The sequence below is a fragment of the Carassius auratus genome, unplaced genomic scaffold, assembly GCF_003368295.1.
Source record: "Carassius auratus strain Wakin unplaced genomic scaffold, ASM336829v1 scaf_tig00005965, whole genome shotgun sequence".
NCBI lineage: Eukaryota > Metazoa > Chordata > Actinopteri > Cypriniformes > Cyprinidae > Carassius > Carassius auratus.
In genome coordinates this window covers 11529-23780 of record NW_020523720.1, presented here as the reverse complement: position 1 = coordinate 23780, position 12252 = coordinate 11529, and the positions used below count along the sequence as shown (strand labels likewise).

At 35.9% G+C, this 12252-nt stretch overlaps 1 protein-coding gene across 1 annotated transcript; it reads right to left on the bottom strand.

Moving 5' to 3' along the window:
* Nucleotides 1–209: 209 nt before the first annotated feature.
* Nucleotides 210–11888, bottom strand: LOC113071112 (paired box protein Pax-3-like). The gene is made up of 6 exons (XM_026244475.1): nt 11859–11888; nt 11555–11770; nt 10778–10943; nt 10317–10540; nt 3661–3906; nt 210–1828 (listed from the first exon to the last, which is right to left on the bottom strand). Exons 1-6 carry the CDS (start codon nt 11886–11888, stop codon nt 1811–1813), a joined length of 900 nt encoding a protein of 299 aa, XP_026100260.1. The 3' UTR covers nt 210–1810.
* Nucleotides 11889–12252: the final 364 nt, after the last annotated feature.

The window sequence follows — 12252 nt, the reverse complement described above, 5'->3', positions numbered from 1 at the left end:
CCTAAAACAGCATTTCATGGTTTATTATTTTATACAGGTGCAGAATGATTTTTAAAATGTTAAACACGATCCAGAAAAATAATGCAATTTGTTGTTTATTCCCACAAGCAAATGTAGAAGGCTTATTAAAGAAAGAAAGAGGAAACGAGAGCCAGCAACAAAGATGGGAAAGAAAAAAATAAATTTTCTAAGTAAAAGTCACGAAACGATAACCTTGAAAGCAATTTATTTATTTATTTTCGTATAAATAGTAAATAGTGCTGCATTTTACACATTATCCATCAACCATTATATGCAGTCGAGAATCAAAAACAAAACATGAAAGTATAAAACAACAAGCTACAAAATAAGACATGAACAATGTGTTACAGAGACAGAACAAGAACTTCATCTGAAAGGTGACATCCATCCACAATATGGAATGCTTCATCATCTGGAATCTTTTCTTTGCATGAAAAACAACTTAAGTTTAAAGACAGATGATTTTTTTTGAGCGAGTGAGAACAGATGAGTGTTTTTGAGGTATTGAGTGTGTATTGCACTTTCCTTGGGTTTGTTTGTGGCCTGTGTCTCTCTGAATGTTCAGAATAGCATACTACCATACTACTAATGTTTCAGTATGCAGCACTATGTATATTGAATGCAACTGTTCTGCATGCAAAACTAGCTAGACGACCTTCTACACAATATTATATTCAACATTGCAATGCATTCGACTTGACTTTCCTATTCCATTGTAACATATAAATCTAAGTATTTTATTTTTGTTTTTTCGACACGTCATCTGCCAAATCAAATTAGATTAAAAAATGCAACAGCATTTACAAGGTAGCATGCTACAATTTGAAATGCATTGCATTATTTTAGTATATACTGTAGTATACAGTGCAATAAGCAGTGCAATAGTATTCTATTCTGAACATCATTTCTGTCTCATAATAACAGGGTATTTTGTGTGTGATCAGATGACTGGTAATAAAGGGGTCTGTGTTACATAGCCTGTCTGCACTTCCGAGGATCACACTCCATCGTTTACGCCGGTGAAATGCCATCAGACACTTGAGTGCATTTCATTTAGTTCAGCCTCTTTCTCTCTATGAAGAGGACCTGAGAGCGTTGTGCCGAATGTGAGCATGTTCTTGTCTATTTATACATTTATGTATGAATGAGAAATAAGGAAAGTTGGCACATCAGTCTTTTCCGAGCCCTTATTTCCGAAATATATCAACAAAATCAGTCTCAACCAAAGAGTCACCAGCAACCAGCCACTAAAGTGCGTCCGTCAGTGGACAGCTGATATCAGAGTATGGCGCCACACTCTTCCCTGCCATTCCATGCTGTTTATAAGCACAGACTCAGTCTTTGAGTTGTTTGTTTGTCCTTTTTTGTCCTTTCCCTTTGTCCTCGTAGTGTCCCATGGCTTGTCGTTCTTCAGGAAGGAGGCGGTAAGTGTCATCAGAACGTGTGATACCTGCTCCAGAATGGTAATAGATATATGGAGAGGCAGTTTCGTCCAGGTCTAAACTGTCTAAAACCTGTCTTCAGTCCTGGTCCTAAACCCAACCCAACCCCACCCACAATATCCCCCTCGTAAAACCAACTCAGTTGCACTTTGGACCCACAGGCGTCAGAGAGGACCACCGTCACCGCTGGCCTCTCCTCAGCGCTCCTCGAGCGGGAGTTTGAGGAAGCATGGTCATTTTGGTCAAACATTCAAGACGTGAAGGAGAGCTCAAGTGCAAGAGTTTACAGTCATCCATAGATCTCTTCATCTCCTTCCTGTCTGTCTTCATTCAGTCAATGCTGGGTTTCAGATAATGAAAGGCACCTGAAAGACATTCATTTAAGGTCAGGGTTATTATCTTTATCTACAGATAAAACAACTTATGAAACAACATTTTAATGGATTGAAATCAAATAAATATTACCGGAAATAAAATAAAACTCATTTTATTTCAGTTAGGTGCCAAGGCAGCTTTTCTCATTTTCGTTTAGTTCAAGTACTAAAATAACTATGACTGAATGAACTAAAATAAAAAAATAAAAAATGTCTGGACATATTTAAATCAAAATGACAGAAACACACACAAAAAAACACTAAAACTTTCAAATTCAAAATAAAGCTTCATGTAATATATGGTTACACATTTTTATTGAATATATAAATCAAAACACATTTTAATAATAAATAAAAGACATATTTAAGAACTATATATATTTAGCAGATTTAGCATTTTTTTTAATGTTTTTCTTTTATATATATATATATATATATATATATATATATATATATATATATATATATATACACACACACACACACACACACACACACACACAAAATTACATGAATTACATTATAGTAAGGTCTTGGTAGTCTACTAATGCCTCATGGTGGGCTACGAGTGGGAACCAGTGACATAAGTATATGACTATACCTACATAGCCTTTGCCAAGAGAAAAAAAAAGAAATCAAAAGTTTGCAAAAGCGAAAGATCCAACAAAACACAGTACATAATTGAGCGAGCCAGTGTGTGCCAGTTCAACTAAAAAGACAGACAGAGGGAAAAATTAAGAGAGATTGAGAGAGGGGGAACGAAAAGAGAGCTGTCCTATATTTAGTTCTATATGGATCAGAGTCAATGATCAACAGCAACTACAGATCTGACCTGTCTGAAACACATGGTTCTAATATCTGCCCGCCATGGGCCATTCTACTCCTACACCAGACCCCCGCTAACTCCTCCATGGACCCCCAGCTCTGTGCTTACAGGGTGCGGACCCCAGCAAATTAATGATATCAAGATGCAGTCCTGGACTGGGCACTCGACGTGCAGGCCTGGTGTGCAAGGCCTCTGCTCCTCTCATTTCACTGCGTGTTTGAGTGGATCATGAACGATATCTTTGTTACCCAGAGCTCATTACATGGCTGGCTGACGGATGTCTGGAGCTGATGAGATATAGCTCATCTCACAGGGTCATGAAAGGGCACAGGTTAAGCATCATAAACCACGACAGTGTTTACCTGTGTGGATGCCCAAGGGATTACAACTAACTAATGTAAACCCATGATTACGTCTCCGATTAAAAGACGAATACTTCACTGAAAATAATTTCAGCTGATGTTTAGATGATCGTGTTTCTCTACAGAATCAATGCAATTTTTCAAAAGTTTCCTGGCTGAACGGTAGTGGTTCGCACGATTATGGCAAGCTGTGGTGATGCATTCTTCAATAAAAGTGTCAAATGTAAAAATATATTATTAAATGAAAAAGGGATGGGTGTGACTAATAGTAAAAGTAAGGTTAAACAACTGTTAATGCACTTTTGGACTGTTGTTTAGAAAGTTTTTTTTTTTTTTCGATTAATCCATAAATTAAAATATAAAACTACTTTTTTTTTTTTTTTTTTTGTTTACTTGATGTACTAAAATAAATTAAACTGAAATTATAAAGATTAATGAATAAAGAATAAAAAAAATGTATAAAGATATATTTTTTTAAATAATTAAAAACACAAAAACAACTAAATGAATGAAAATTGTATTAAAATTAAAGTGAAAACAGAAAAAAAAAAAAAAACGGTGATAGTGTCTATAAAACACACACACACACACAAGCCGCACATCAAATCCAAAAACTGAACTTTGCTGGTATTCACCTTACTCTGCCCATACTGGCTGTACTGGTAAGATGCCACGTGGTCCACGCTGTACCCGGGTGAACTGTAGCTGGAGGGGCAGTAGGACTGGGAGCTGGGCAGGCCTGACAGAGCCTCCAATCTCTGAGAGGAGTGGCAGCTGGGAGCCATGCCTGTACTGGGCTCTAAACCGCCCGTCAACGGAGAGAGGGCAAAATCACTCTGAGGCTGGTGTGGCACTCCACCGGGATTCAACAGCCCCATCACCTGAGGAAAAAAAATAACACAACACTTTAGGATAATCTACTTTTTTAACAAGCAAATTGCTGAAAAGACCAATTAATTTCCCTGCTGTTCAAGCTGGTTTATGCTCGTCAGCTAATACAGGTACATGGCCAATTTTGGTAACAGAGTGAAATCAGAAAACCACATTTAATCATCTAAATGCTTACAAATCCGTTTTATCTAACACATTTCTCATTTTTTAGTTTTATTTCAACAATTATTTTTTTTGTTTAGTCTGAGTTGAAGTATTAAAATAACTAAAACCAGCTATTTTATTAAATGTTTAGTCATGCAGATATGCCTCATTTTAGGCATGAATACTTTTCACATCTTCTCACAGCACAGTCCATTAGTATTCAGAACTTCTCAAATTTATTTATTTTTTTTATACATGGATTAACTTAAGACCTCAGATCTATCATAATTCTTCATCTTCACCAAATAAAACAATGAGAATTCGCTTTTGTTTTAAACTCTGTGATGTAAAATGAACTCAACATACCAAACTGAACATAATGTCAACGTTACAGTTCTTAATTCAGTCCGTTAAGAAACCCCTCCTTTTATGAAACACCAGTGTGTAACACGCATCTGAAATGATTTGATGACAGCGAGTGAAGATCTCTCCAGCTCTCACACAGCGTCTCTGGCCGCCCGTGTCTAATGCACACAAGTGACAGACGCGAGTGTGCCATCAGTGTCTGTGAGCTCTCAGACGGCGCTTGATGGGCCAAATACAGATCAGTTCCCTCCTTCTGCTAATCATTAATCAAAACCAGCCCAGCCCAAAAAAATCTCCTGCACACCGACCCCATGAACAACCGATCGGCCCACTTTCTCCATCCAGAGTCCATGAGAGTCAAATTATTCCCCATCCTGCTGGACACATGGTTCTTTTTAAACCATTACCCGGTGCAACCAAAGAGGGGGAGGAGTCGGTCGAAAGGGGCTGTATTTCTTTGCCCGGTTAACATTTTCCTGAAAACAAGTCTAAGTGTAGTGTTGTGTGTTTGAGAAGAAAGCTTAGCAGATGAAAAAAAAATGAGAGTAAGAAAACAAAGGAAGAAAAAAAGCTTGTTTTATGGGGTTTTCTATCAAAGTTTGATGTTAAAAACCAATAGAATAAACAAAACATGGAATAAGTGTCCCTTACGCTATGAGAAAATGAATATCAGTTGCAGAGAACATTTTATTGTGTACAGTAGGTGAGTTTGCTTAGATTTTCTTTAGGGCCAAATTTGTCCTCAGACATAAGCTAAATCAGACAAAAACCACCCTATGGGGACATCTGGAGAGGTCCTCAATTGGAAAAACAATTCATTAATAAAATCTTTTTTATTAAAAAAAAAAAACTATTTTAAAGTGATGAAAATGAAGGATGCCAGTCTTAGATCTTAAATGACTGCCTCAATAGTATAGCCACAAAACATAACCAATGTGTATTAACATGATTTTAGAGTTGAAAACATGCTTAATAGTCATTTCTGTCTAAGGTTATATTTAGTTGTACAATTCAACACTTAAAACTCTAAAATTACTAAAAAAAAATATTAAAATGAAATAACACCCAAAGACTAAATAGAAAAGTTAATGTAAGTGTTTTTATACAATTATATACAATTTAAATGATTTTGTATGTAAAATGTTTATAAAATTAAACACATTATACAGTACATGATTGTAAGAATTTCAACATTTTAGCATTTAAATCCTACAGATCAGCCCCATTGACTTTCTTTTTTAAGCATCTTTATTTTATAAGGTTTATGCTTTTTAAAATCATCAAATTGAACTTTGTATATTTAGAAAAATACAGAGGTTTTACTCTGTAAATATATTTACTCATCTTCATTTCTATTACACTGCCATGCCTAAAACTGTAAAATGACTATAAACATGAATGAAAATGAAATAATACACACGTTCTAATAGAAAAGGTATTGTGGATGCTTTTATAATTTTAACATTTCTGCTTTTAAAGCCTCCAGAAATTGTTGACATTCACTTCTACTTTTTTATCCTTTTTTTTTAATCAGTGAAATTTTTTTTTGTGTGTTAATTATTCCACAAATGCTATTAAATGAACTTAACTTGTACTGAACCTGGAATATTCCTTTAATATAAAACAATAGGCGTCTATGGTGTTTCCTCATTTAGCAAGGAAACCATGTGTGTTTGTGCGGTTAACACTTTTACAAGCAGTGTGAAGGGTCATGAAATTCCTTTTGGGGTTCATCTTCAACAGCTGTTCAGAAGAGAAATGGACTGAAAGCTCTAAGCACTCACAGATTTTCAGGAGCTTTCCCCACCTTGCAGATAACTCGGGGATCACACGAGCTGACAGCGTATATCATGTACAGCAGTGCATGTGTGAGTCACACGCTGATGTGTGATGCTTAACAAATGAAAAGCACATGGAGGTTAAACTCTCTTGTTCACCTCCCCATGGGGGGCCCGGGCCCAGCTACATGTGAGGTGAAAACTAAAATGTTCCTTCCATGTCGAGACCACAGACAGCAAAAAGCTTCCTCATAAAACATTTTCCCAGCCAGCACGTATACATATATATCCGGAGGAAGCAGCCCACATTCACCAGAGCTCAAAGAGCAAAAATGCATTGTTCTCAATTACATATAACATTTTTATAGCTTTTCTAGAATATTTCAGATTAACTACATTTAGGAATTTTTGTGATAATTTTTTTCTTTCTTTCTTTCTTTTTTTTTTTTTTTTTTTTTTTGCTGTTGATGTTTCACAAACTGATTGATGAGTTTAAATTATTTTATCAATTTGGACTATTTATTTAATTTCAACTCTGCCACTGCAGAAAAAAAATCTACATGTTACTATGAGCATTTTCAGCACTTTTTATTGAAAGGAGAATAGGCTACAGCTGCAACTAAACTTTTTTATGACTTTTTGAAGACTTTGAACTATTTGAGACAATGAACAGTACATTTTTTGGGGAAAAAAGAAAATCTTGAACCAATACATAGGTCAATTATTGTTCTTGTACAAGTAAAAAACATGTTTATTTTTTAAACATGTACCATGGCAGTAATTTAGTACCCAAATTAATTAATACTGTAACAAAAGTATCGCTCATTTTGAGCTAATGCATTAACTAAGGATAACCAACGGGTCATTGTTGCAAAGTGTTACCAAAATGTATTTTTCTCTAAATATGCAAAAGTTCACAAGGAAAGGGTTACACTCTAAAACATCAAAAGTAAAAAACAGACACAGACACTCAAACACACACTTCCGTACACTCACAGACACACAACACACTATTATTCACACAAAAGAACTGACGTGGCTGTAACAATGTAGCAGAAGACACAAATAAGAGGCTGAGATCAGATTGATTAACCTCTGATAAAGCATCCCTGTTAATTCGTGTTGCATTTTTGTAAAAAAAAAAAAAAATGTTATGTGTAACAAAATGTCTTTCTCTGTGCTCAGGTTTGACTGTAATAAAATTTATGCCAAAATGGACAATTCAAAAGTAATGTGAATATTATATATATAATATATATTATATATATATATGAGGCTATATATATATATATATATATATATATATATATATATATATATATATATATATATATATATATATATATATATATATATATATATTACATAGATTTTACTGAAAAGAAAAGTTACATTTCAGTTTTTTGGTCACAAGTCCCCCAAATGAACAATGCCAGGGGGTTAAAAAGCATAAGCTTTGAAATAAAGAATTCTCTCCATGGATTTGATACGTATCAATGTTTTATGCTATTTCCATTTAATATCACTGTACTATCATATTTTTGTAATTAATAGATAAAAATAAAATATGTAATTATAAATAATCAGTTTCATTCGCTAATAAATTGCAATCCAATCTGCATGGACCAGCCTCCTCAGCACACCCTGAATCCAAGCTTATTTCAGCATACATTAAACCACAGATAAATACATAATTCAAACAATTAGCCAACAAAGTGACTCATTTGCATAAATTACACAGTGCATTATGGAGGGTAAATTCTCCCATTCCAATCAATTAAGAGTCCAGAGCTTCCCATAATTAGAATCTCAGACACTGAGAGTTCCAGCATCGTCATGACGATGAGAATCCCTGCCCTTCAACAACAACACAACAGCACTAGCTGACCCTGTGCCAGGTTACAAACACACACACACACACACACACACACACACTAATGGTAATAACAGCTGAGTGTGAGTATGAAAGCTACCTGACCTTTAAGTCATTCTTGACGCAGGAATGCTGCCTTAATGACTAGGAATTGGTTCTGATTACAAACCCTGCTGCTGGGGGCGCTGCGATTAGACACACTTCAATTAATACGTCATGTTAAATAACTTTGTGCAGTTTAATTAATGTACACAAGGCAATGGTCCAAAGGATTCTTTATTTCATATGGTTTACGGTTTTTAAAATCGAAAGTGAACTTTTGCATATTTAAAAAATAAAGACGGTTTGGTAACACTCTACAATAAGTATTCATCATTAATGTTAGTTAATGCGTTATCTTACATTAACTAACAACATGCATTAGATTTATTATTTTTTGTTAATGATAGTTAATATACAAATACAGCTGTTCATTGTTAATCTTTTATTTTGATAATGTATTAGTAAATGTTGAAATGAACAATAACTAAGATTAATAAATGCTTTAGAAGTATTTTCAGTGATAGTTCATGTTAACTAATGTTATAGCTTTCCAAACCTGTATGCTATTACTTTTTTCACTTAACAAAAAATTGGGAACAAGCGCTTTCAACCCTTGAAAAAAGAAAGAAATGTACCATAAAAGTGATTTATTCTGGAGTCATGCATTTATAGATTTACATGAGGAACAGACCCAAATTTAATTTGCATGGACTATTATAATACTTTAGAGGTGTTTTCCGGAGAATGACAACCATGGAAACAATGAACTACTGTTTAATCACAATGTTGTACAAGTTTGGAACAACATAAAGAGGATGAGTTTTTTATGGGGCACTGTCCCTTTAACAAAAATGTTATTATTTTACCATAACATATCTAAACAATGGGGATGCATTTAGTGTTTTCCATCTTACTGGCAATCTTACTGGCTTTCATTGCTTTTTTGTGTGTTTTGAGAAAGAACCTCATTCTCAAAACCATCTTCTGTCTTATAGCCCCAGGGGCGTTTTCTATCTCAGCCATTCTATTTTTTCCTCTGCTTCCATTTCATTCTCTCTCTGTCCATCTCTTTCATTCCATTTATCTGTATCACGCAGCACTCGGAGGGGTTTGAGTTTGAGGACAGCACCCAGAATGCCGCTCGTGTCTAACTACCGGATGCTTTGAGGCAGTTAGGAGCTCATTTTCTGGTTGTTAGCACGTTGAGCGCAGCAGGCGAGCTGACAGATAACAGCTGATGAGTGTGTAATCACAAATAATTGTCTTTCACTTCTCGTTTCCATCATCATCCTTTTAGTCGTGTCCTAGCCCTTCTCACACCTTCATTCTCACATTCACTCACATTGCCAATCTGCTTGTTGGTGTAAAAAGACAGACATTTTCCAAGTGTGTATACACTACTGGTCAAAAATTTGGGGTCAGTAAGATTTTATTTTATTAAATTTTTTAAAAGAAATCTGTATTTTTATTCAGCAAGAATGCATTAAATTGTTCAAAATTGCCAGTAAAGGCAATAAATGCTACTTTCTATTCAACAAAAAACATTTTATAAAAAAAAAAAACATATCGTGGTTTACAAAAAAAATTATTTAGCAACACAAATGTTTTCAACATATCATTTTTTTTATGATATCTGAAGTATCATGTGACACTGAAGAATGCAGGAATGGCTACTAAAAATTCAGTTTTGCACCACAGGAATAAATTACATTTTAAAATATATTAACATTGAAAACAGTTATTTTAAATTTTAATAATATTTTACAAATTTCCACAGTATTTTTCATCAAATAATTGCAGCCTTGATGAGCGGCAATTAAAAACGTAAATAAAAATAAAATAAAAAACGTACCTGCACTAACTTACGAGATGATCAATGATATCTTTAATTAGAAAAAAAAAACACTAATTTATAATCACGTAAGAATTATGACTGGTTCATTATCATTTTGTTTTACACAACCATTTCTCTACCCTTTCTGAGACTGGAATATAAAAAAAAAGTGTATTTTGGGAATACAACTTCAAGATTTCCTTGTAGGACCCTGTATGATTGCCTAACCTCTTTGCATGTAAACTGAGTAACAACGTCCCAACCATAACACAGACTTTTTTTTTGGAAACCTCTAGCAATCTGTCAGTTTATACAACCGTATACTGTATGCTCAAACTGTATGTGTTGTTAGATGATACTGACCTGTGATTGGAGGCTGTTGCTGATGGTGGGGTTCACTGGGTTTGCATGGCCCGGCGCGGCCACATAGCCATCCGAGTAACCAGAGAAGCCATGACGTCCAGAGGAAAGGCAGTAGGCCGAACTCCCATCCTGGGCCCCCGGTCCGCTGCCAAGCCCAGTCTGATGCACTGAGGTGGGGGGAAGAGGCTGGGGCCTGTGCACAGTGCTGGGCTGCTCCGATACTGCTGAGAGAGAAAGAGAAAGAGAAAGAGAAAGAGAAAGAGAAAGAGAAAGAGAAAGAGAAAGAGAAAGAGAAAGAGTCTCCATTGTCACTTGATCCTTCAGAAATCATTCTTTTTTTCTTTTTTTCTTTTTTTTTGGAAACCATTTTACGCATTTACATTTTTTTTAATAGAATTCTTTAATTATACGGACCCCAAACTTTTGAACAGTGATGTATTATTCTGCTTTACAGTTCTCACCTTGTGAGATGGATGAGGGAGGGTAAGGGCTGTCTGCCAGCTGATAGGGCTGAAGACTTGACATCGCAGAGGCTGGGAAACCACCAGGTATCAGGTGATTAAACGCCATGAGCTGATTGGCTCCTGCCTGCTTCCTCCAACGAGCCCTTCTATTACTGAACCAAACCTGCAGGAAAAACATTATACTTATATTTAACACTCATACACTGACTGTTTTTATACCCAGCGGTGCCAAATTTAAAACATGACACATTTCAGTATGGACTTCTCATAACACCCCCCTTTATTCAGGAATCAGATTTGGCACCATGTTATTCCTATAAGAATGTGTTTGTGTGTGTCACGTATCTGAGTGTACACAGGCGCTCTTTGTGTGTTCAGTAGCCGAAAGCTTGTTTTTGTCTGATTGCGATCGAAATATCTGTGCTCATTAAAAAGCGATGACATCATGTCACGGGTTCTAGTTTAATTAGGTTAGAAGGACCTAATAATAGAGTTTATTAAAAGATTCTGTTTTGGGGGGTTTTCTCAGACAGAATACTAGAGTAAATGCAAGAGGTCAGATGTGGCACAAAGAAGCCTGTGTTTATGCTAGTGTGTCATGTGACTTCAGGGCAAGGGGTGCAGAGCTAAACACTGGTAAATTTAGTAAACCACATTTATATTAGTTTATGAGACTTACCAGAAAATGTGTGCAGAGTGATCATTTCTTCAAAGTTACAGTTCCAGTAAGAGAAGTGGATATGGTCACACGATTAACAGTTTGTGTTAATGTACCTGTACTCGTGCCTCGGTGAGTTTAGCTCTCTGAGCGAGCTCTTCTCTGGTGTAAATATCAGGGTAATGGGTGCGTTCGAAAGCTCTCTCCAGCTCCTCCAGCTGCTCGGCCGTGAACGTGGTCCGACTGCGCCGCTGTTTCCTCTTTAATGGCAAACCCGGCTCTGAGTCCACATCTGAGCCCTCGTCTGAGTGGCTTGCTATAAAGTAAACATTAAAATGAAATTATTATGAAATAGAGAATAAATCCAGACCTCTGCTTACAGTATTGAGATATTTTCATTTGTTTCAGCAAAGAACAAACTTTAAACGAATAGTTCATGACTTGGTCCATTTCGTACAGAAAGCTATTCTATTGTATATTTGGCTAGATAAATTGAACGCAATATTGTTGAAAGTTATTTTGTTTCCATTACCTCAAAGTTAAAGGCCATTATATCTAACTCTTGCTCTTATCCAGCACTCTGTGTTTAGAGACACAAACACACACATCAGCACTCGCTCATATGCAGGTATTATTTGGGGTGAAGGTGGACCGAGTGAGAGGTTCTTTCGTAGCTAATTCAGCAGAAGAGAATGTTCGTGTGTGTGGACTAAAGCTAAGGGAATCTGTACCCAGAGGAGGGGGGCCCTATCGAATGATTAGGCTCCTCAAACTAGCGTGACAGCCAGCTATTGTCCAGTAATACGCCTCGAAA